Source organism: Strigops habroptila, chromosome 2 (assembly GCF_004027225.2).
Source record: "Strigops habroptila isolate Jane chromosome 2, bStrHab1.2.pri, whole genome shotgun sequence".
NCBI lineage: Eukaryota > Metazoa > Chordata > Aves > Psittaciformes > Psittacidae > Strigops > Strigops habroptila.
Genome location: NC_044278.2, coordinates 36,866,603 through 36,893,073, shown reverse-complemented (window position 1 = coordinate 36,893,073; position 26,471 = coordinate 36,866,603). Strand labels below are relative to the sequence as shown.

General features: G+C 43.7%; 1 protein-coding gene across 1 annotated transcript in view; it reads left to right on the top strand.

Moving 5' to 3' along the window:
* Positions 1-21,208: 21,208 nt before the first annotated feature.
* Positions 21,209-26,471, top strand: part of TSPAN7 (tetraspanin 7) — a 96,496-nt gene continuing 91,233 nt past the window's right edge. The window contains exon 1 of the mRNA XM_030472631.1: positions 21,209-21,363. Coding sequence (XP_030328491.1) covers positions 21,283-21,363 — 81 coding nt within the window. The 5' untranslated portion in view covers positions 21,209-21,282. The remainder of the gene's footprint in view (positions 21,364-26,471) is intronic.

Here is a 26,471-nt window from a genome sequence, read left to right as displayed (position 1 = left end):
TCCACCACCGCACATGCACACATACACAATCCATGTCGTAAGTTAGTGAGGACAGCCAGAGACTAAGCAACATCCATTCAGCAGAACCATGACTGACTCATCTCTGATGACATAGAAACTCTTTATTTGAGCCCTGCAGATAGAGTTCAGCCAAACCCTCAATGATTTTCAGTCATAAAACTCTAAGAAGACGACAGAATTTCTAAAAATTGAAAGATATGAACAAATTAGCATGAGATCAGAAATTAGAAGAGTCTTGAAAATAAGATTTGGGACAGCTTAATCTTAGAACCAAAATGTTTCCAGATGGGCAGAACCTTCAGGTAGGTTTAATGTAGCAACTGGTGGGAAAACCACACTATGCAATGCTAAGAAAGGAAGGGAGGTGACGGGAAAGAAATAAGGTGCACTAGTGGGTATAGAAGATGGTGCAAATATTTCTTTGCTTTCTAGGCATCTAGAGAGTCTCATATTTCTGTGGCAGCGAGCTTTAAAGCATATTATGTTTGCAATTAATACACTCTTCTGCAGACTGAAATAGGTGTTTTCTATACTGACTATGAAATAAGAGATAAAAATAGCCTGTAGAGTCTAATAATTCTGAATATTCAATAATTAAACTACACTTAGCACTTGCACAATACATTAATTTCCAGAGCAGTGCATGAACAGTAATTAATAGTTACCATAACTGCCAAAAGGATGTATAAATATTATTCCTGGTTTATAAATATGAGAAAAAGGGGAGGGACAATAAATGAAATGATGAAGGCTACTGGGAAGTTATTAGGAGAGGCAAGATGAGAAAGTGGGTGTCTGTGGACCTCATCCTCCAGTAGTCAGTAAAATGGGTTGCTCTTCACGAAACTGAAAGATGGGCACAGACTATCACTGGTGGAGAACAAGGGAGCGCTACACATACTGCTGGCTGCTTTAAATGGCTGCAGGAGTGGTAGGCAATGGCACATCAGGTTCTTCGTCTCCTGGTCCCAGGTTCAGATAATAACATCCCCATACATCACTCTTCTGCAAAGGAAGTATGGTTCAGTTACCAGAAACTCAGGGCAGAACTGGAATCAATTAACTCTGCATTAAAACTGGGGAAGAAATTTGTGTTAAACATTAAAACTGGGAAATAATTTAACTATTACACAACAGCAGAACACAGTACGAAAGGACTTTATACACGTAGGCAAGTTTGTGCATGTAAAGTGAAATCCATGCCCCACTTCAGGCAGTAGGCTATATTAAATTTAGTAATTTGTGCACAGGTTGTTTGTCTGAAGACTGTAGAGGGCACCATATGGTTCACCATTCTCATTATTAAACAATGGGGCAAGAAAAAGGATGGAGGACTTATATTTCCTAGGATAGGTTAGTAATAATAAAATGTTACCATCACCATACAAAGAGGTGACAAGAGTCCTTCACTAGCCATCCCTGCTAATCCACCTTTCTCCTTCAACACCGTTCTCAGAACTGTTACAGCAATATTTATACTCTGCCAGAATCACTTCTCAGTAAGTAAAAAATGGTGACACAAGCAGCCAGCACAGCAGCCAGATATAACTGTGAGCTCCTCTTCTTCATGTGCACTCCCAATGTTTTGTCTTCAGAGACTTGCTGTGGGGCATCTCTGGCAGATTTCTGCTCTCATGTAAACGTGCTGGTGGCTCCAACCACCAAAGCTGAGAGCTGTGCAGGCAGAGCCTGGCCATAATCAGGCTTTCTAATTTTACAGCAGCACTACATTACCACTAGTGAAAATCTGCAGGGCACTGAGATTGATCTCAGCAGTAAAACTGCACCCACGGATGCTGCCTGTATGACCCTGTTTAAATTGGAGCACTGCAGAAAAGACAAACTATTGTGATTGCTTTTATTCCAGTCTCAACAACAGATATTTTCCAGCCTGGTGTATTGATAGGAGGGAGAAGAAGAATAATCCTTGACTGTCTTAGCTGTGTCAGCAGAAGCCTCTGGTGCAGATCCAGATATACTGGCAAGAGTTCATGTTTGCTGGCATAGTTTAGCTTGCTCATAAAACACAGCTTTGCTTTCTTTAGGAGCACAAAGAGCAGAAATACAGCAACACACCCAAGTGCGAACTGTTTCGTTCAAATCGGTGTACCTGTACTGCTATAGAAGTAAAGTCCTTGTAGGACCGGCACAGCTTACAACTGCCACACATGAGCTTTGAGAAACTTGAACTACTGCTTTAATATGTGACCAGCTCCAGCTGTCACTCACTCCCAGTTGCAAAGTTTATCACCCCCCCCCCCAGCAATGTGAGGAGACGGAAATGTCAGCTGTTCCTTTGTCACTCCAAATTGTGGTCCACAGTATTAGTCGAAGGCCTTAATGTGCAGGACTGTGAATGCGAGCAGATGCAGTTGGGTGCACGTCCCTTTCTGCTGACTCTTACAAGGTTGTGACTTTGAACAGGGGGACAAAGTGGGCAGCTGGAGGGAATAACATCTTAAACTATACAGCAAGGGTTATGATCTGGTAAAGGCCTTTGTAATGTATAAACTGAACTGAGAAATACAAATGTGAATAATATATCAGCTGCTAAAGCCCCCCAAGAAATAGGGGGAATACGTGGGAAATTTCATTTCTGTGCCAGCATAGCCCCATGATTTCTGTGCCTGAAACCAGGATCCAACCCTAGTGCTTTCCCTTTTGACTGAGTCTCTAGCAGAGAGGGATGATGCTTATCAAGATTTTATGTGCTTGCTGGTAGGGAAATCTGCAGACCGGCATCTTTCTGGTGCATGCGTGCGTGGGCAGGGTACAGTAGACCCCTGGGACCTGTTCTGGTAGACATTTAAACACACAAAGAACCTCCCTGCTTATCCTGATGCCTCTGGCTGGAAGGTGAGGGTGATGGAGCCAGAAGCAGAAGAGGCTAGAGGAAAATGGCTCCAGCTGGCCTTCAAGAAGGGGCAGTTGGTGTCTTGTCACAAAAAAAGTGGATCCTACTTGGTGACCACTTGTGTTATTACTGGCATATTGCAAGGAGAAGAGTCTCCTGCCACTTCCTATATGAGACTCAGACTGCCTCTTGCTATCTTTCCTGCTGAGTACCACAAGGATTAAGAGCTAAGCCCCATTAATGATTGCAGGGGGGGTACACTGTCAACAGGAGAGACGGAGGGTTCCTTACACTCCCTCCCTGGCTCCCCTCCATGCTGAGGTTGGCATTCTGTCATAACAGACAAAACTAGATCTTCTTAGGCTGAGGAAAGCAGGGGGCAAGGCCACTCACCCTCAAGGCACATTTCCCATGCCTTAGTCTTATTACATAGTGAGATGGCAGGGAGAGGCAGATGAAGAAAAAGATGTGCTCCTGTCACTGCCTTTTCTTTAAAAAGCTGCTGATCCTCCTCAGAAAAGCAGTACCTCCTGGTGGAATGAGTCATCCAGCATTTCCTACTCATTTCTTAAATTATCAATGGAGAGAGAGAGAGAGAGATGCTCAGTCAAAGACTGAATTTATATCTGGAAGTTTCTAGGGATACCTCTTTCCCTCTCCTAATGATACACAGAATTTGCTTTAGGAAGCTGGGCATAAATGTTTCTACACCATGGGTTAGATGCCTAAAAAGTAGGCTTGTGCTGGCCTAAATTAGATACATTTGGGTGCTTGTTTATGCTTGAACAGCACTAACTCAGGAGTCACATTGTAAGAGAACATCTGTGGTGCTCCAGCCACTGACTGGACCTCAGCTCATGGGACAAGTCCAGAGCCAGATTCAAGTAAAAATCCTGAAATTTGTGTAGTTAGAATGACAGACCCTTGGTGTCAGAAAACCACCCCTCAGTCTCCAATGTCTGCCTCTGCTGCTCCTCCTCAGTTGCTGATGTGAACACAGCCTAAGCCAGCAGTGCTGCAGCTGTGGTGGCATTTACAGGCAGCATGCTCCTTCCCTCATAGCTCATCATGCAGCTTTTCTCCCGCCTCTTTTACCACTGCTTTCCTGCTCGCTCTTCTCTCTTGCACCTACTCAGCAAGCTGTTTGACTTCCAAGGACATCTTTGCCCTCCAGGTCAGAACTGCTGCTAGTAACTGCTTTATTTCTTATTAGTGTTTAAGGAGTTCCCTCCTTGCCTCCTAGGTCTGCCTGTGATGGCTGGAATCACATATCTGTAAAATATCTGTACCTCCAGTCTAATGACACAAACTAGATTTCAAGGCTATTATACTAACAGGGTATCTTAGCAACAAATATTTATTATAACAACAGTATTCCCAGCCATCTTAAACAAGCATCTACTGCAACAGTCAGAATGCCCTAGAGCATCTAATTTAGTCCCGTGAGCCATTTTCTATTGGCTCATCCTCACTTAAAAAGAGTTCCTGAAGGCAATGCCATTGTCCCAGAGAGGTTGTCTTCAGTGTCCTCCTAACTTTTTAGAGCAACATCAGGAAAGAAGCCAGCCACCATGCTCCTGCAGACACCTATACAGATTTACTGTGGGGGCTTTCCTCTCACCACCTGCTAGAAACTTCTGGTTGTTACTTATGGTGATCTGCTCAGAGGAGTGATGTTGAACTGCTTTCTTGCCTTGCTGTTTACTGCACATCCAAAGACTGTCACACTTCAGCTACTTCCCTACCAATGACAACCAGGATGATGCCTTCTCTCTTCAGAGCCAATGATATCTTCTCCCTGATGCTGTCAGGAAGCACCAAGTGACATCTCAGCTATCTTCCCTTCTACTTTTTGTTCATGCTGCTCACCCAACTCACCATGAGGTTCACCATCCATTTCCTCTCGCCCTTCTTAGAATTCTGGGAAGGATTTTTCTTTAAAGGAAATTTTCCCCTTGAAAATCATATAGTGATATAACCTATATCACCTATATAACCACCTAGATTTGCTGTTTTATTGTCATTGTACATTTTGCAATTACCTTTTTCTCCCCTGCTAGCCAAACCATGAGACTGCCTGTGACATCAAACCATAATTTCTGTGGTCACCATCACAAATTCGTGAAAGCAAGTAGTAGTTTGTCTTATGGAAGAAAATAGCACAGCATGAAATTATAATAGCTTATCTTCATAGTCCTTGGGCAGCATATTGTTACTCTCTGATGGGTTGAAAGCTCTGTCTTTTGATAAAGCCCACTACTATCTGCCTTTTAACTCTCCTAGTGAGATATTTTTGTGAGAGATATATCCGGAGACTTTTTCCCAGCATATCTCTATACAGGATAAATCCCTTCTTATCCCCAGCACTCACTGGGGTTCGGCTTTGTTTCAGAAAGGAATATTACAGCCATCAGAAAGCACAGCATCTCCGAGGGCATATTTTCCTGGGGATTGCTGAGCAGTACATTCTCCATCACTGTCTATTTTTCCCCATATTGCCTGCCATTAATTTGTGTGTCACCGGCAATAACCAAGTGGTGCCTGAGCAGCTCTGCCCTAGGGACCCAGCACAGTCCAGCCCAGACCATGCTACTGGGCATGATCCAACCCAGGCCAGCAGGCACCTGCCCAGCTCCCAGGCACAGCTGCTGGCTCCTCATTGAATTGCTCTTCTGGCAGGTTGACTTCAGTCCAAACATTTTCTCTCTTCCTCCCTCCCACCACCCTCCTCCCCCAGTTACAAATGAGTGTTCGTGTACAGCTCAGGGAGAAACACCTTTTGCAGCTTCATAAAAATAAATGTCAGCCTGCCACTGAGTTAGGAAGTTCTGATGAGGCTGAAAGCTGTTGAAAAGCTGACACCATACAGTATTTAGTGATTTTGCCTGTGTTAAGATCTCCTATCCTACAAACTATGTGCATGGGCAAGGGAATTGGTAATGACACCCATCACCCTGAAACAGCCACAAGACTTTAAGAAATATTATGGCAAGACATGCTGTTTAAATCTGGATAGCTGCACCCAAGAACGGGGAACATCACTCGCCTCTGTCATCCTTGCTTGGTAAGGGTCTAAGTCCAAATCAAACATGTAGTGGGACCTGTGCTGCTCCCCAGCCAAGTGAAAGGAGTGTTTTAGGTAGGATGCCACATACTTTTCGTCTGAAAGCAAACAACTCTTCTTATGCACTCATCACAATTTCATTAGTGACAAGGACTGAGAGTGCAAGTGACAACCTCATAATTTGATTTGATTGCTTATTGTGTTAATTTGGTATGGAAGCACTTCGAAGCTTATTAATCTATTGATTCATTCTTACTTGAGAACATAATTTGATTACTGTGGGTTTTGCATTTTTATTAGTTTTGTAAATAAACTAAGTAGTATGCTTGCTCCAATTCATGTTTGCTCTATTTTTCATTTTGGTAAAAGCTATTAAAAAGGTCACTGAGCTGGTTAGGTTAGACCTCACCAAGGACCACCCTCCTAATACGGCAAAGGCAGGTCTAGCCATGTGGGTCTTCTTCCACGCCATCTGTACACAGCATATACAGATGTACTCCCTGTCCAGCAGCACTATTCACTCTCCCAGTGTACCCTATTCATAAAGCACAGCTGACTACTCCAAATGCCTCACAGTCCTTTTTTCTGATTTATGAGCCACATTGCTTGCAGCTGCATTAACCAACCTTGGCCAGTGTCCCCCTAAGCCTGTAACAGCCCCAAAATACACTGTGGTTTTTCTAGGTGGAGCTCTGCTTTCCATTTGCACATACATACAGACATACATGCACATACAGCCATATAAACTAGGACAACCTGAATTCGTACAAGCAGGCAAGCTGTTGGTGTTTTTGTCTGTTTTTAGCACTGCTGCACAGCTAAAGAAGTGCTTAAATAGATGCAGGCTAGCCATTCAACTTCCTGCTCTCCAAACACAAAGCTGTTTTCACCATTGCCAAGATGATAATTTCTAAACTCTAATTCTAAAAGAATGTTGCAAGACAACACTTCTTGGTATAAATTTCCTCTTTATGAGTCTCAAAAGAGGAGCTGCCATGTAAGCTATAGAGTTGAGTGCTGCTTCATAAACTGGCCTAAATTTAAGTTTCTTTCTTTACAGCTAGAGCAGCAATGCATTTCAAAGCACTGGTCAGGTTGTACCTAGGAAATGAATGATGAAAGATCTGACCTTTAAAAATGTGACCTCTTTGTATAATGAAAGCACAGCCACCTTTTCTTTCTCCCCCTTATGAAGGCCAACCTTCACCTGCCCAGCTTTGCAGCATTGCCACCTTTGGTTTTACCCAAGAGAATGAAGCATACATCTCTCTGGAGCCCATCACTATTTTTCGATCATAGACACTGACAGTGAGTGATCAATTAGATCAGCAGTTAAGTAAATAGCTGGAAATTAGCTCAGAGAACAGTGGAGAAAGGTCCTCTCAAATATTTTGCCTAAGCAGACAGAGATCCTGCTCAGCCAGGATTGCAGCCCTTTCCTTTGTTTGTCAGCAAACATTTGAATTGACACTGTTTGCAGGGTTATTTGGAGAGAGGCTGTAGTTCATCAGTATTTGTACACAGGCAACCACACACTGCAGGAATTGGTACCAACCAGGTTTAACCCTTACTGTGTAGGCAAGGGGTGTTTGAGAGAATGTGGGGAAGCACAGGGAGACCAAGGAACAAAGCAGCCAACACTTTTAGCTCAGACCTGCATGACTGATGGTTGGTGGCAGTGAGGAAGAGGAGGAATCCTAGAGATATGCTGAAGTCCTTGATATCACAGATGGGGTGTTTGTGGTCCATCCCAGGAGAACAGAATTAGGTGTCTGAGCAGGAGCTGGGCAGAAGGGTGCAGCTAAAGACTCCTTATGTGCATGTACTGACATATGCAGCTAAAGACAGATTCTTATATGCACATACCCACTCCAGCTCTGGCCTGAAAGAGAATTGAAATGGACTTGTTTGGGTGGAAGAGGAAGACACTGATAACTATTTAGCATGTGGTTCAAAATCTAACTGTTCACTGAATGAAACGGACAGCTACCAGCTTTGCTGACCAGAGATAAGCGTGGAAAGAGAATTGGGCATCTTGACAAGATTTTTGCTGGAGCTGAATTCAAACTGCAAACTAACACATAATTCACAAACTCTTCAATCCTTATTACCCTCTTTGCTCTGTTGAATCAAGGTCCTCTGTTTTCTGGAGTTCAGTTCTTCTTTTAACTGAGACATCTGAAGAGCAGTTCTCCAATTTAGGAGGAGGCAACAAATTAATGAAAAGACTGGTATGTATCATCACCCATGATTTGGAATAGCTCTGCAGTCATTTGGGTCTGTAAAGCTTAGCTAATGTTTCTAATGTAATCTTCTGCCATGAGATTTAATTTACCTTGTACAAGCCATTTAGTAATCTAAACACAGATGTAGTACCAACGAATATCTATTAAAACAGTATGTCCAGATCCAATGGGGTGGATATGTCCAACGCTAGATATTATGGCAACACCATACAGATTGCTTTGGATAGATAGCCTCAGCTCTAAACTCCATTTAATTACAAGTTTGCTGTTCTCTTCTTGTATTTTTTTCTATTGAGCCTGTGTATCGTGAGCTCTCACATGAGCTTTCTGGTTACAAACAACTAATTTACATTAAGTGGTTTTCTTAGTCATCTGTCTGTTATGTTGCTACCTGGACATAGTGCCACACCAAGGACTGGACCTTCTTCTATGGATTTGGACTGCCTCTCATCAATCTGAGGGCTTACGATTGATGTATAAGAAAGGACACTACTGAGATTACGAAAATAATAGTAGCATGTAGCCACAATTACCATTCAATTATTTTAATTAAATTGTCCATGACATTCCCAACATACCTCTATGCACTGTCCTTTGTGTGTGTTAGAAATTATATTGGACTTTTCACACGTTAATAGGAAATAACAGCTTCACTGTTGTCAGTTACTTTCAGCAGGATTATCTCTTAGGTAAACTGTTAGTTTTCTTCTCAGGACTTGAATTACTGTGATATCTCTCTTGGTCATATGGTCCTTGACTCTAAAACTGATTAAAACTGGTTTCAGCACAAAGTAACTTGCCATAAAAAATATCTTTCAGTGAAAAGCTATGGGAAAGCACCCGGTGGTTAAAGAGAAGAATGTAAATGGAATTGAAATGCAAAAGCTAAGATAGGAGGGTATTCAGCCAAGACCCGGCACTTTCTGTACCTGCTCTGTGCTTTTCTTCTCCACCTTTCTCCGGATAGGAAAAAATGATACACTTCTTGCTGTATCACCTGCCTGTTACCCAGGGAGATGAAATTATTCAATACAAAAATGAAATGCAAGGTGCTTTGCTTTCAGAACTAAGTCTCATTATTTAAATGCAAACTCTCATCTTCAAGAAAAATAGCATGCAGTATTTCATCTAGACTTCTTATTCCCATGGTTTGAATTAATATTAACTATGATCAACTTTACTTTTAGAAGAAAAAAATGAACACTAGTGTTGCAGAACTAACTCCTGGATGTGTTCAGGTTCCAGAAGAGACTATCAGCATTTCAATTCCTTGTTTTACTGTGCCTAACTAGAGGAAACCTAAATGCTCAGACAAGCCTGACTCTAAACTCGTGTTGTCATCTACCCTCCAGACTTAATTTCTTTCTGCCCTCCCTCTACTGCACTTTAAAATAAAACAGGGATAAATAACTCAGTTTTAATAAATGTTGGTTACAAAATGCCCTGGTCCCATCCTGCTTAGATTGTGTGAATAGCCTACTGCTAGACTGTTCTGAACTTGACCCTCACTCCGCATCCAAATTCAATGATACAGCCGTTCATCAGCTTGATTTTGGCAGTGTTATACATGCCCTCTGAAACATTACTTTTGGCAGGCTCTCAAAGCACGAGTGACTTTCAGCATACAAATCTCACTGACTTGCTGCATAGTCTCCTTCGTGATCCTTGATCAGCAGGAGCTCAAGACCTTGGCTGACTAACATAAAACCAAAACTAGTGTGTTTGACAATGCAATTCTGAATAACAATTAAAATGCAACCTCAGTGATAACAGTTCATATGTGCATCAGCTGTGACTGCTTTTCTCAGTCTCTGTTCAAGTGAGCTATTCGGCAGGAAGAAGGTGCCAAGAGGGACCTGCAGCTGGTCTCTCAATGAAGCAAATGTTGCTGTAAGTTGATTTGTCCCACCAAGAACTGTCTGGAGATGGTAACTGCAAAGAGCAAGCCCCTGAATCAGGGCCTTTTTTGTTAGAGAAGAAGTAGTAAGGACTCTTCATATTTTTGTAAGCTTTGGAAAATTTTAGAAGCATTTCTATTGTTTTTGACTATAGTTGAATGTTAGTTAGCCCTGGGCTACCAACAGGGAAATGGCAGCACAGGACAGGCCAGGAGCTGACCCTGACACTCAAATTCAATGCTTGATAACCAGTTCTCAGTCTTTTTCTAGGATTGCTGTATGTCACCTTTTTAAGTTCTCAAAGCCTCTAGAGAAAACTACAAGGTGCCCTGGGATCCTTGTATGCAATGCGTGAGTATCCCTGCAGCAGTTTTTTGGAAAAGCAGGAGGAAGTGTTTGATTGCTGCAGTGCTTTATATAATCCAGTAATTAAATATCCATATGCAAAGGCAACTAGCCCACCCATAACTGCAGAAGTGTTGTGGCAATATCTGCTCAACTCCACTAAGACATAATTGACACCACTGCACCCCAACCACCCTGCTTTAGAAACCCCTACAAGAAAAAAACCTGGAGGAGCAACCTGCACCCTGGCATCATCCCTTATTCCCTCAGAGGGAAACCTTGGGACCAGAAGTGACTCAGCAGAAGATGATGCAGTGTAGAATTTATTTGCTTGGCAGTGACCCCACTGCAGGTCCACTAGCGCTGCTCTACACCTCTTTCATTGATAATGAGTAAAGCCAAAACCTTTGCCTCTCATGGAAAGGAGACACTAAACATGATATTCAGTCTAAACAAAAGCAGATAGATACTAAAAAAAAATCTTCAGTCAGTTTAGCATTGTTTTCTGAAGATAACATGCTAACATAGCAAGTAAGAATCATCCTTCATAACAGGAACACACACCTTCATTCTTTCAGCCATGCTAACCAGAGCCTCCGTATTTCTCATGGTCTGAAAGTTGAATGCAGCCCTCACCAGGCCAGGTCTTTGTGCCCTTTTCATGGAAGAAGAGACAAGCGCTCAGACTACGAGCCCGATTCCTCAGTCGGTTGTACATATTTCATGCCACTAAATAACTGTAGTGAACCTTTGTTGTAAGCCAGTAAAAGCTATTTTGTAATAATGAGACATCAGGCTTTGTAAAACGTATCCAGAAATTAAACAAGTAAAACAGAGCAAACAGCTCTGGCCTATCAAGGTAATTTATATCCTGTTAACCAGGAAAAACAACCATGCACAAGAGACATCTGGAAGTGAAAATTAACTAAAACCAGGCTAATGACATAAACAAGAGAGAAATACAGCCTCCAGATCTGTGGAGCTGGGCCTGATGGATATCACAAGCTAGACTTCTAAGAAGGTTTATTTTTAAAAGAACATAACAAATCAGGGAGAAAATTTTCCATTTAAAGCCATAAGTACTCAATTCAGAGATTTGTGAGGGCATAAAAGACACCAGCACAGAGGAAAAAAATTAGCTTACAACAGCTCTAGAAGTGCATTGGTCCCAGACCTAACTAAATAACAATAATTTGAGAATCATTTTTGTTGCCAAAATTCACAATATTATTTACAATCTGCTGTATGATCACTACCTGCAGATCTAACTGAATTATAAAAATACATACTCACATATAGACACATAAATAGCCAGGAACAACTACTTAAAAAAAAATTGGTGTAGAAAATGCATTTAAAAATGCCAGTTAAACAAGCGAATTCTTCCCCTGTTGCAATATGGTCTTGCACGAGGGGCATTTGCTCCTGGGTAGTGAAGGAATTTCTGGGTTTGGTCCATTTCCTTTAAATGTGTGAGAAAGGCTACACATGCTCCTAGATGAAGAAAATCCGGCCACAGTTTTCACCTCATTGCTGACCTTGAAACCACTTTCCTATTCTCTTGCACATCTAGCTGTGAAATCTTCATCCAAACTGCATTGGGCTCTGCCATCTGTTTGATTCCCCTGCAGATCTGGGCAGTGCAGCTTTATGATCTGCTTCCATGTCTATAATAGAGAATATTTTTATAAAGGTGACAAACGCTACTGTTTAAAAAACTGGGGGAATGTTGGTTTATTTTTTATTTTCAAGGTTGGCAAAAATATCTTTATAGAGCTTTTATTTGCTCATATCACCTCCAAAAGCCACCAAAGCAAACATTTCCTAAAATAATGGTAAGCTGAGCAAAGCAGAAAGGATCAGGTTTTAGATTATATACCATTATATCTTATGCATCAACAACATTGCTTGCCAAATTCGGAGTCCACAACATTTCTAAGCACAAATGTAATTTTCAAATCCCGGGCTAGGTTTACACTGCTGACAGATGAAAATGCTCTCTTTCTTTACTTAGAAGTTGACCCAATTTGACAGAAAGATCTTCAAGAGAAAGTAAATGTAGAGCTCTCTATTTTATTTGATACTACTTTACCAACTACAGCAATGCTCTGAATGAAAGTAGTGTTATCGAGGTGTTATCCATATGCCTTAGCATAGTTTCCAGGAGGATCTGCTCCATGATCTTACTGGGCAGTGTGGTGAGACTGGCAGGTCTGTAGTTACTCAGGTCTTCTTTCTTTCCCTTTTTAAAAATGGGGGTTATTTTTCCCCTTTTGCAATCAGTGGTAACTTCACCAGACTGTCACTTCTCAAATATGATGGATAGTGGCTTAGCTCCTTCATCTGCCAGTTCCCTCAGGACCGCGTGTGCACCTTCATGTTGCTTAGATGGTCTCAAACCTGGTCTTCTTCACTGGGTAGTTCTTCATTCTCCTTTTCCCTGTCTTTGTCTTCTGTGACTTGGGTAGTGTGGCTGGAGCTCTTGCTAGTGAAAAAGTCAAAAAAGTCAAAAAAGATGTTCAGCATCTCAGTCTTCTCCATGTCCTGAGTTACCAAGTTTCCTTCTAGAGAGGGCCCACATTTTCCCTCGTCTTCCTTGTCTTCCTACCAAGTATCCTTCTAGAGAGAGCCCACCTTTTCCCTCCTCTTCCCTTCCTTTTCTTGTTGCCCGTAACATCTCTGGCCAAATTAAATTCTACCAGCTTTCCTAACTTGATCCCTTGGCTGCTCAGACAATTTCTCTGTATTCCTCGCAGGCTACCTGTCTCTGTATTCCTCACAGGCTACCTGTCTCTGTATTCCCCGCAGCCTACTCTGTAGGCTTCCTTTTTGTGTTTGAGTTTGTCCAGGAGCTCCTTGTTCATCCACTCAGGCACATCCCATACCATATAGGGCCTCGCTCAGCATATAAAGCTGGGGGAAGAAGAATAAAATGGGGGATGTTCAGAGTGATGGTGTTTGTCTTCCTAAGTAGCCCTTATGCATGATGGAGCTATGCTTTCCTGGCTGTCGGGTGTTTAATTGCTGGCTGGGGCTAAATGACAACACCATCCCACCACATCTCTGTGATGCCAATAAGATAATAGCCCTCTGACTCCTCATGTTTATTTCCCATGCAACGTGTTTTTGCATAGAGGCATTTAAGTTGGGCCCTCAGTGAAACTGACTTGGTGGCTGGAGTGGCTGAAATTTCTTTGTGCTGCTCTTCAGGTGCTCTCCTGCTGACCTGCAATGCCTCTCCAGTGCCTCGGGCACTGGCATCAAACTGGTAGGAGTGGGATGGATTGAGGTTCCCCTCACCCGGCAACTTTAGTTTAAAGCCCTCTTCACCAGCTTGGCAAGCTTATGATTAACTGTTACAAAACATTATCAGCCTCGAATATATATATTTTAAAAGGAAAGCCCTAGCACATCCTGTGTTAATTAAAAATTCTGGTTGCAGCAGGCCCAGTGTGATGGGCCAATGATGCAGGTAACCTTTGTGCTTTATGTGTCAGTGACAGTGGGACCAGGGCTTGCCTGCCATGCTCTGTGCTGGGGACAATGGCACACATACAGGACCTGCTCTCCTTGCCCAGGCGCTTGTTACTGGTGCTGCTATTGGTTCCACCTGCACAGTGGGCTGAGCAGGCAGCTAACACAGGAAAGGCCCAGGAGGGACTGTAAGGCAAAGATGAGTGGGGGTGATGATGCTCAAAAGTGGTAAGATGGGAAGATGCCTATAAGCACTAGCCACCTTGGGGTCAGGATATCGAAAGAGGACCCTCCTCAGAGCTGACAGGAGAGGAAGTAGCTCTGTGTTGTCCAAAAGTGCCCCATAAGAAGGAAGAGGGGAGCATGAAGCAGGATATCCTGGTGCCTTCCCTATACACCTACTTGCCCTTCTGCTCTTGACTCGCTTTTCCTGAGCTTGTCCTTTTGCTCCTGCTGCTTGAGCATATGGTGCTTTCTTTCCAATGCCAGGGAGACTTTGCGAACAAGCTGTGCATGCCTCTTGCATTTCTTGACCTGAGTCCACCTAGGTTGGGTCATCTTGGAGCACAGGCATGGCTGCAATGTAGCTGCGGTGTAGCTTAGCCAGAGAGCATAGGTAGAGTGCCCAGCTTAGAAGTACCTCCTGAGAGAAGGGCAGCCATTCCCACCAAGGCTTCTCACAGTGTTTTCTCAAACACCTCTTTGATTCAAGATATGATGCCTGCACCCATTACCTAAGGTGGCCCTGAGCCCAAGCACCCAAGGCCCTAGGAAGGGTAGGAGGGTGTGCTATGGGCCTGGCAGGCAGTGCTTGTTATGGCTGGCAAGAGTGACATGGATTGAGTCCCTGACTGTTTGCTGCTCCTTCGTTTAGAGAAACAGATCTCCTCACACAATGGCTTAGGAAATTGCAATACGCGGTCCTTAAAAATTAAGACTTCTGCCTAGACTGGCAGTGACGTAGGCACAAGATATGCTTTAAGTATCAGTGTTGTTTCTTTCTTTGTTTGAAGATTTGTTGTCATTATACTCTATCTGTAATTAATTATTTTTAAATGTTATTGCTTTATACAGATAATTCTTTTTGCCAAACTATGCTGACTATTAAATTGTTGGCATTTTTTCTCTTCCTATCACTAGCATGCTCTTGTAAAATACATGGCTACTTTAAAAATCAGTCCTCTTGTTTTTTGAAGGCATGAAGAGGAATCATTGTTTAAAGGAGGAGAAGGATATGTAGGCACCACAATCAAGAGAAAACACTGGCTCAAAATTCGTGCAGTGTACCTCAAATTTCCTTTCACTGTGTGCACGGTTTCAATTTGCTCTTTGAGCAAGGCTACTGATCAAAGAGCTCTTGGGCTGACCATGGCCTCTCTGGGCTCTTCATACCATTTCTTTCCCTCCTCAGTACTGCATAAAGTAAGGATTGTTCTGAGTCTCTAAGGATATCTTCTTTCATCCTTCCACTGGGAATCAGGTCCTGCCAGTTGTACCCTGCGGTTAGAGACAGAATTAGCAGCTCCCTGACGTGACCTGCTTCCTACAGTGCTTCACCTTCTCCTATGCTGTCGTGTTATAGTAATGCAGTATCACTTTCCATTGCAGTGAAAGCTCCACATATTGACCTCCCTCAGCAGCACCCATGCTGGCCATAGTCCATCAACCGTCTCACATCTGAGCCCTTCCCACCCCTCTGTCCATAAGATGAGGACATTCAGGATTCCCTTTCTGCTTAGATAGCTGCATAAGGCATAGGTTATGGTCTCTCTTCTTCTGGAACTAGGCCTGAGATGCACGTAAAGAAAAGCAAGCCTCTGGGAAAACAAAGGTTTTCCAAAACTGGGGGAAAACCACTGCAAATCCAAGCAGTTGTAACTGTTTGGAGTGGTCTTTACTAAAAGGATGTAAACACTGTCAGCTCTTACGGCTGATACATACAATCCAGTGTCTGCAGCTGGGGCAACAGACTAAGAGCACCCCAGGCTAGAGGTCTGTTAGAGTCCTCCCCCACGTACCTACCAGCGCCTGCTGACAGAGACAAGGCACAGGGCCGGGCAGACCCTTGCAGGTGGCCAGGCTGACTGGTCTCTTACCGTGGTGCTTTGATGGGCAGAAAATAATGCATATTATGCAGGCACTCCCATGTCAGTCAGGAAACTGGATCTGTCACATAAAGGGGATAGCTGTACCTGCTTAACAGAAAAACTGGAATTTGCTTGCTTGCCCCTACTTTTTATATAGACACTTAACAAACCTGTGATGACAATAAGTATCTTCTGCCAGTGCTGAGGAATAGGCCAGGATCCCCAGCTCTGCCTGCATTTGCTTCAGGGCAGACTTAGGAGAAATGTAGTGGAAACAAATTGTGGCACAGTCGAGAAAGAAGAAGAAGGAAAAGGCAAACAGTATTGAATGCTGTGATGCTCAAATTTTAAGCTGCAGTTCTACCGCTCTTCTTGACAGAAGCTAAATAACAGAAAACCATGGACAAGGCTGACCTCACAGATGCTTCTTAACCGTTCACATTGATCTTTCCAGAAGAAGAAATTATCTAATCCCTCCCAAAGTAATTATAAATTACCTACTGACCTTAAGAAAATATCCAGGTACTCCAGGGACATCAGGACAGAATTTGGAACTGGTATTCAGAGCTACAAAGAAAGAAAACAATTTTAAAAAGAGATGCAATAATGCTTCTCCTGAAATAATATAGATGTGCTCTTTGTGTATTTTTCTACTTTCTGACCTCTTATCTTTTCCAGTTCCTCCCCCTTTCTCCGTAATTGTTGGTGATCTTAATTTATCCTGTTCTGGTAGTTATGCTTAGTCACAAATGTGTTTCTGTTCCAGTCCCTTCAGAGAGGACACGTTGCATAGCTTTGGAGTAATCAGGAAAGTCATCACAAGCCATCAGAAATGCCTGCCTACAAAACAGCTAGGAACTTCCCCTTTTAAATCAAGATATCTCCTGAGAAATAGGAAAAGTTATGAAAAGCCTATTTGTATCGGCATTGCTGACAAAAGCCAGATATTACATGCCTGCTCTGAAAGGAAACAGGATAGAGAACACCACACGCTCCCTCCTGCCTCTACATGGTTGACTGGCTTTTGGGACAGAATGAATCAAGAACTGCATTGTCCCTATGGCAAGGAACAATCCAGGGGCAAAAGAAGATCACAGCATGGCAGAGCCCTTTCATTATAATCTAATAATTATTATAAAATAGCACTAAAACAAATATGGCAAGAGTATATATCTAGTTGCCATCTGGCTTCTGGGAGGGCTGAGTGTAACCTTTACCTCAGTTTTGCTAATCTCTGTAACAGATTTGATCTTGTATCTGGTTAGTTTGTGTTGTTAGAAGTATAAAGCTCACTCCTTTTACCACTTTTCTCTCCTAAACCTACTTCTTCTGGTTTTTATTCCCTTGACATCTCTTTTTGGCCTAACATAAGAGCACACATACACTGAGCATAATCCATAAAGCATGTCGTACTTTCCTATAAAGCATCCTAAGACTTTCTTAAAAGGTCTAAGATATTTTCCTAGTATTACTACTTCTTCCTCTGTAAACATGTACTGCTTGCTCATCAGTTTGAGATGGTGCTATTCTCAATTCTACAGAGGCATCCCACAAGCCCTTTTTCCTGAATTGCTGCTGAATATGTGTTTCATCCTAGCTCGTACCTGTTGCTAAACTACTGAAGCTGGTGCCTATATTTGCTCCCTTATGCTTGCTGCAGGAGGCTGGGTCTTCATCAGTTGTTGTACATGGGCATATCCCAGTTGACTTTATTAACACTACATTTGTCTCCTTACAGGGTCTTTTCTGACAAATCATTATCTCACATTGGCTGCGTGCTCCCCATGGCTTCCTTGGGGATATATAAAGCCTGAGGCTTCCTTGGAAAACATACATTGGGAGACAGAAGCGGGTGTGGATTATAAGCCTGAATGCCCAATAAGGGACAGCAGAGGTTGCAGCTTTTACCTTCAATAGGACCACAGGGAACCTGTGGAAGCCCAGAGTGGGCATGAAGAGAAGAAAGCACCACATTTCGTTACACCTGCTATAACTGCAGAAGGGTGGGAGGCCTTATCACCCTTGATACAGCAGCTCTTTACATCTTTCCACCACCTTCCCCAGAAAGATCCTATTTAACCATCAAATAACCAATGTCAGCTTCAGGTAAGGATGGAAGTCCTCATTTTCACTTTCTATAATATGATGCTCTCTTGCTGTGGGATAAAGGAACTCCTTCTAGACTAATGCTCTGCAAACAGACTTAATAAGGAAAAGGATATTCCCTGTGCATTATGAAGAAAAAGAAGCTCACAGGCACTGTTTGTGAGAAGAATCCCCTGCAAACTGCTGGTGTTTTAGAGAAATATTTTTCAAATAACACAGCTAGGCAGAAATGTCCTGTTTTGAGTAACTACAAGAATGTTCTCTCTGCAGGGAGATGTGAAGAGCAATTATGTTCCCAACTTTGCAAACATGGATTGCAGAACTGAAAATGTATTTTGCTTTAGAAAGACTTGCTTTGATTTTGTTCAAGAAATACTTGAAAATCTGCACTCCCAAACCTGCAAAAACGTGATAATTTTAAAAGGTAAATGTGTTTCCAATGCACACATGAAGGCTAGCAATTGTTCAGTAATTCCATTTTAAGCCTAAATTCAGTAATTCTATTTTAAGCCTAAAATGTTTGATGCCTTGGTGCTTTCATCATTTTTTAATGGTATTTGCTGTAACCAGGCAAGATTTATGTCCAGCTCCCTTCAGATATTCCCATTTTTAATCCAAAATTTGCATCTATGTCCAATGGAGTATATGCTTGACTGTATGTCAAAAAGCAACTCAGTGTTCCCCGGCAGAAGACTGTAGGTTTGAGTGGAGATAACATGAAGTCTCCGTTTCCCAGTTCTCAGGACATCATCCCCTCTAGGCACTGACATTCCTGGAGGACCTGTATTTCCTGATGTGGACTTCTTTTCTTGCACCTCTGTTTTCCCTCTGGTTCCCTGGTGAAAGTTCCCTGGTGCAAAACCCTCTGAGTTTTAACAATACTGTAAAGGGAGGCTTTGTAGGCATTTATGCCTACAAGTCCCCAGCACATCCTGGTGAGAAGGCTCAGTGGCTGTATCTCAAACTGGGCACTACAAGATGGAGCTACCTCAAATCACCTGCTAATGGCAAAAAATGTGAGTCTGTCTTTGTCAAAATCAGCATCTACCAGAACAGCCACACGTGCTTTCTGTTGGCTGGATTTTTAAATTCTGGTTGATACTATATTTTGTTTCACACTTTCTTAAAAACACCTGAAGGTGAGGGGAAGTATAACCATAGCTACTGAAATAAATGGTTACTGTCCCTTGGCCTGTGACAGCAGCATTTGTCTTTTCTACAGCCCATGTGTGAGGGGCAGGAAGGGAAGTCTCTCCTGCATTTTCCTAGCTATTCTCTGTCAAATTCTTACTGTAACTTTTGTACAGTAGATATTTATAACTGTTGTTAGTGCCAATATAATTTTTTGCAGTTACTGCACTTATTTACATTTTAATGGTCAAGTCAATAAAGATTTATGCACCTGCCATCTGAATTTTCCACAGAAGTGGTGAATGCTTAAAAAACCTGGTATCTCCTGCAGTATACTCCCCCTCCAAGCATCCTTTAAATGCCTTTCTCATTTTGGGAAACAGTGGGCTATCCATTCAAATAACCAACTCTTATAAGTCAAACCCAGCAAAACCTTGCGGCAGTCTTCATGACAAAACTTTTGCATATTACAAAAGCGCTTGCTCAGGGACCATTTTTTCTCTCTCTGTTTTTAAATGCTGTCCCTTGAATGGCAAAGCCTGGTTTATCACTTTGATAAGTCTCAGCTGCACAAACTACATCATTTCTGTAGCTTAAGGAGATAATTGACTTTGTTTCAATTTTAACGCAGCAAAAGGTATAGTTGAGAGCACTATATTATATAGGGGTGGTGCTGCAGGGAGGACATGCTGTGCTCCAGTGCTCGCTCCTATGCACACATACTGTCCTCCAATACATGAACTACAGAAAGGAAACCCTGATGGCACTCCCTCCACGCCTGTCTGTGCTCTTGGCACAGCAGTTCAGGCTTCCAAGGTACACATATGCCCTCATTCTGGCCATGCTTTCCCTGAAGGCAGCTGCCCCACAAGCCTCTTATCTCCACTGCAAGGAGGCTGGTGAGACCTACCGCTCTGCTACAAGGGCTCCACAGGATCAGCTTCCTTTCCATTCTGAGACTAACATGGTTATTCTTCTGCTGTCCACTCCTCGATGGATTTTGTGGTGGGCTGGTAGATGCAGTGACAATAACAAACAGCAGGCTCTCTCCGGAGCTCTGTGCTCTCTCCAATGGGTGCTGCCATCAAGGCCAATGCTGGCCTGGCAGAGGCAAGCCAGCTCTGTTCCAGCTGAAGCTCAGGGATCTCAAAGTCATACAGAAGTACAAGGTTTCTGATCACTTTAGGCTGGGGTTCATTGTCCAGATTAGTTTTAGGACACAGCTCAGATTTGAGGCTGAGGTGAAGCCAAGGTTAGGAACCAGGCTCCAGCAGCATTCCAACTTTGTGACCTGCTCCTGTAAGGTAACATCCATAAATCCTACTGCCTCAACGCAACCACGGGCACTAGGGCTGTCAATGGGAGGCATGGCACAGATGTGGAGCACGAGGAGCCCTGGCCTCCCAAACGGATTCAGTGTGGAGCTCTGGCTTCTAAACACAGCCTGGCTCACCCATATGATATGGCTTCAACAAAAGTGCTGTTGAACCTGCATTTCTCGCACTGGCAACGGTCTCCACATCCTTACAGCTTCAACACAACACAGATTTTCACCATGATGCTGAATGACGTTTCCTCCCACAGTGGCAACTCCCCGTCCAGCTCCCACTCCCTGAGCAGGGCAAGCAACGCCTGCGAGCATCTCCACAGGAAAACGGGGCGGCTATGGGGGTGTCTTTCACTTCATCCCTCAGAACCTCAAGCTCTTCCCCACTCCCTGAGCCACTCCAGCAAATCTCCCGCCGGGCAGGCAAAGCCCTGCGGTCACCCCCGTCAGATGAAGTTTCAGCGGGTTACACGGCGCTGATCAGAGCTCACAGCCCCACAGCGGGCACGCCGCCGGGTTCCCCCCTTCCATTCCGCGCCCCTCATAGCACCCCCATCCCCTCAGTGGCGCCCCGCGGGCATCGCCCCCTGGCGGCAGGCGGCGCAGCGGGCCGGGCCGAGCCCAGCGCTGAGCTCACCGCCCTCCGCCCGCCTCCCCCCGCCCCTCCTCCCCGTTCCCTCCCTCCTCCTCCTCCTCCCGCGCCCAGCCCGCAGCCGGGATCTCAGTATTATGGCATCGAGGAGAATGGAGACCAAACCCGTGATAACGTGTCTGAAAACCCTCCTCATCATCTACTCCTTCGTCTTCTGGGTGAGTGCGGCGCGGCGCGGACACACACCCACCCACCGGCCCACCGACCCACCGGCAGGGCCCGGCACCCCCGGGGCGGGCTGCGGGGGCTCCGCCGGGGTGTCACCCGTGTGCCGTGCGGGGACGTAGCTCTGATGAGGCCGGAATATATATGTGTATACACACACACGCATATATGTATGCACATACACAAAGGTATATACACGCACATATATATATAAAAACCAATTTTTTTGCCTCTTCTGGCTGCGAACAAATACCCCCCGCGGGGAAAAGTTGCGGGGGTCTCCCTGGCTGCCGCCGTGGCCGCCCTCCTCCCTGCCGCTTCCCTGGCCGGCTGGACCGGGAGCGGGGCGCCGCCGCAATCCCGTCCCGCTGCGGGGCCTCCTCCCCGGTACCCCGGGTCTCGGCCCGGTCTCACCTGGGTGCTGGCTGCCGCCGGCTGTATCCGCCGCGCTGCGTTTCGTAACCCGGCTCAGACTCCCGTAACCCATGTTTATGACCCAGATGCATTAATTGAGTTGCAGCGCTTGGCGAAGGGGGAGCCGGGGGATTTCAGGCGACCCCCGAGGCTGGCGGGTTCCGCAGCGACCCGGTTACTCAGCAGATCCCGGGCATGAGCAGCGTCTGGTGGAGGCGGTCTGCAGCCTGGAGAGCTTTCCGTGGTACATGGTGACAGCAGATGATAATGGCCCCACCGTGTACTGTTAGAGAACATCATCTGCACATCATTGATACAATGCGCCAGAGCGGATTTGGCACTTCCTAGCAAGGGATGCTGATTGTGCGTTAACGTTTTAATAGCTTTATGCTGTGAAAAGTGTTGGTGAAAGAGAGTTAACTCACATTTTCATCACTCTGCATAAAAATGCATTCTGAACAAAGAATTGCTTATTCATGGCAATAATGTTTTACATCTTCATAGTGAACACAGGACTTTAACTGTTTCAACTGTAACTTCCTAAGCTTTTTCTTTTTAAAACAGCATAACCAAAAGTAATTTTGCTAATCCAGACTTACAGCAGTACTGCTGCGTTATCGACCATCCCAACATTTAACATATCCCCCCTTCTTTTTTAACAATTTTGGTGGTAACTGCACCAAATGTGTCTGATGACTGAAATGAATAGGAAGCCGGAATCGTCTGTTGGGGTTTTTTGCTGGCAAGTAGATCCTTCACACTAGTCTCAAGGAGGTACGTTGCTAAGTTTATACACTTACCACAATTCCAAGGTTTACCCTTTCCAGCCCTCCGTTCTCAATGGATCTATAAGAAACCCCTCTTCTTCCTGTGATTAATGAGCAACTGCAGGAGCTCTGGTGAATTCACACTATCTTTTCAAATGGCGTCTTTTTAGAAAGTGACCGCTGTATCCGCTGCAGCCTGAATAAACAGCGGGCTTAAATCAGCATGCCCGTCAAGCTAGCACATTGCACAAACAGTAATCTCATTAAAAAAGAGAGAATTGTACGTAGAGCCAAGCAGCTGGCTAAGGGCATCTGTGCTGTAGGTTGTCATGATGCCAGGCCAGGTTGACAGCTGGGACCTCGTAGGGTAAATAACACAGCTGAGCTCTGGTTTGGGCGACAGCGATGCATCTGCGCTGCTGGGATGCTCTACTGCAAATTCTTTTCCTCTGAACTGCCTGTCAGGCTCCCCTGCATCCCAGTCTTCTCCAAGGGTATGGCCCACTTAATGTAGCTCTTCCAGTTACTTAACACCTGACAGCCGTCAGGGTGTTCATCTGTCCTCTTCACTGAGCCTGGAAAAGGAGGAAGAAATAAATGGTTGGAGACAGAATCCTGCAACCATGAGCAAAAGAGAACAAATTTCTTTCAAATCATTCTTGCTGCTGCATCTGGTTTCCCAAAGCACCAACCTAGGGAAACCTAGGCAGATGTCATTAGGAGAACGCAACAAAGGGCTTGGTAAAGTTCTAGAGTAGTGGACATTAGACCCTAAGTCTTCATGGGTCTTCCTTTTAGCACAGAAGAACAAAATCTAATTCTCATTTTCAGCCCCTTTCCGGGCTTTGAATCAACCCCTTTTGTATAAATTGGAGCAAACTGCACCTATTGCCATGAATAGAGTAGAAACATGGTGTGCCCTGGCCGTATCTTCATTTTCTTTTTACAGGCAGGTTTGAGAGTTGAGGAATGTGCAGAGTTGTCTCTCACCCCTTTCCCCCTCTTCCCCCCCATTATTTTCTGGGGTACTCTTTGTACTCTCACAAGCTGCTGGCTCCAGAGTCAGTGTAATTCAGATTGGGTCCCCATGAATCCTTGGAGCTGAAAATATGGGAAGGGTTCAATAGGAAGAACTATTTAAAAAATCTATTACATGGACCCATCTGAAGTCCAGGAGGAAACCATGCCAGTGCCACAAATGGCCGGATTGTAGAATTTTGCTCTGAGGGTTTCCCCATGTTTTTTGGAGAGGTTATAAGCTGATTTCTGAAGGAGAAAGCCCTGCATTGCTCAGCTGCAGTTTGTACAGGTTTTTTCTAGCTGTGGGGATGGAGTTGTGGTATAACACAGGGAGGAAAGCCATCCTGTGACAGAGAAGTATGTGGTAGAAACACTTCAGATATATCTGGCCAGGTGGTTATGGATTGTGATGTGAAGGGACAGGGGGAGAAGATGCTTCTTTGAATCCAGTGAGCTGTTTTGAAACATCCAGAAGGACTTATCTGTGTTTACATTAGTTTATAAAAGAGATAAAAGAAGACAATCCAGACTCTTTCTGTCATGAGTGATTATTTGTCAGGGTTAAATATGAATTGCATTTGTATCAATGGGTGAGATGTATGTAGATGAAGGCTTTTAGTAGAAGCATTAAATGAGGTTCCACTGACTACATGGGAGCTGCAGGGCCGTAATGAAGAGACATAGTTCATTCAAATTTCATACTGCGTAGCTTGTTCCTTTCCAAATAGGTTTTATTTAACAGTATTTGTTATTTTGATAGCTTCCTCTCCTCCCCCTCAGCATACTTCCTGACTTCTTTCCGTAAATGTATCAACATGGTAAAAAAATTCCATAAACTGAGATAACAAGCTTTTTATGTGCTCATATGTATTGTTATTCATAGTACACATTAAATGCCTAGGGTTACCACTTTTGGTCCTTAAGGGACATAGTAATAAAAATTCAACAGCCATTTTTTTCCTAATCAGAATTCTGTACAGAATGCATCTGGTTTGTAACTAGTAGATTAAAAAAAGGCAATAAAAAACACTGCTTGGCTGTTAGCTGTTTTTATTTTTTTCCTTTTGGGCATCATAAATTGCTTGCATAGAAATTTGAGATATAATCTGTCTTGCTTTTAAGGGAAGATGAATTTTGGATTAGAATTCAAAGTGAATTTTTTATAGAGGACTAAAACCTTTAAGCACCCCTCAGTATCTTACATTTATATAGTTCTTAAGTGAACTTACATCTTAAAATGTATGTACACTTAACATTTCACTGTAGGCTTTGAAATATATTTTGTTATCAAATTAACAGCCTATCTCAATGTGTTTTGTGGGGGAGCTTTAAGCTATAACTTTAAGGATCATGCACTGATCCTTAAAGTTATAGGGCTGCAGAAAATGGGTTTTATCTTCCATGCAAAGCTTGTTGCCCCAAACAGGCACTGTAGCAAAGTGAGTAACTTCCGATTTTAGGCACTCTGAGACACTTGGCACTCAGATGAATGCTTTGTGTGTGCTGTCCTGCTGGTATTGGGGTTTCTTGCTGTTAATTAATGTAATAAAAGCATGAGTAAGGCTTCCATTTAGATATTTTTCCAAGGAGTGTTACTGATCTGAAGAGTATCTTCCAACCAAGATCAATGTTTTGGGTACTAAATTTGGTTCTTAGAACTTGGCTTGTTTTTTGCTATGTGATAAAATCAGAACTAAGATACGTATTTGGAACAGTAATAGTTTAGTTTTCCAAGGTTTTATCACTTGGAAAATGAACCTGTGCATCCCGGTATGACCCCATGGAGGTGAGCAGGTGGCAGGAGAGCCATGGACCAGAGTGTGGTGGAAGCGTTGGTTGGTTGTGAGGCCTCGGCCAGCACAGTTTTAAAACAGCTTGAAATTGCATGTTTCCATAGCATTGATCTTCTTTCAGCTAGTTCCTCTGGTGGCTGCATGAATGTGGTGTCACCTGCGTGGAGGGCCAGGCAGTCACAAGATGGTTCCATGAAGGACAATGGGCTCAGGCCCGTGCTCTGGTCAGCGGGCATGAGGCAAGCTGGTGTCCGGAGAAGCATCTCCCCCAACTCCTTCTTCTCTCAGGCTTCCTCAAACAGGAGGTCATTGGTGGGGGACAGGCAGCTGCCGGCGCTCAAGCTGCAGCCGTACAGCAGAGGTGGCATTCGCCCACCATTTCGGGAGCTCACAAAGCCGTTTTCTGGGAAATGCCCGAGACAAAGAGCAGTCGCGGTGGCCTGCTCTGTAACAGAAATTTACGGCTGAACTGCTGACCCATCTTCACATGCAGTCATTTGAGCTGTGCATTTTAATATGGGATTCAATTTGTGTGTCCCTTTGAGTTACTGGTGGCATTAGTCATCTTTGTTATGAATGTCCAGCTGGGTTGCTGAAATTACTGTTTCTCTCCCCAGAACTTCTTTCCAGTGCTTCTGCACTGGTTTCAGCATGTGTCTGGTCTTTTTAATACCTTTTGCCCTGCTTATGTTTTTTCTTTTATTTTTCTTAAATATCCGATAGACGGTTTTAAAGGAAGTATTTTGGAAATGTTTTAGCTCTCCCGTGTGGCTTAGGTTGCTTAATATTTTGGTGGTTCCATTGACTGCAAAGTCATCACTGCTATATTTTTAGAAATAAATTTTACTATTTGCACATAGTTACCTGAAATCCAGAAATACTACACTGTCAAAAATGCACAATATCACCATTATGATGGATTTGGAGTGCTCCATTGTTTAGGCACAAACCTCATGAAGTTGCCTCCTTAAGTTGGTTGTTTTCTGTTCTTTTATATTGACATACATGTAAGATTAAAGATAACGGTGTTTTCTTGTGAGTGTAGCCCTGGGTGAATTCTGTTGGGTAATAAATAACTGGATTAAAATGAAAAAAAAAAAAAAAAAG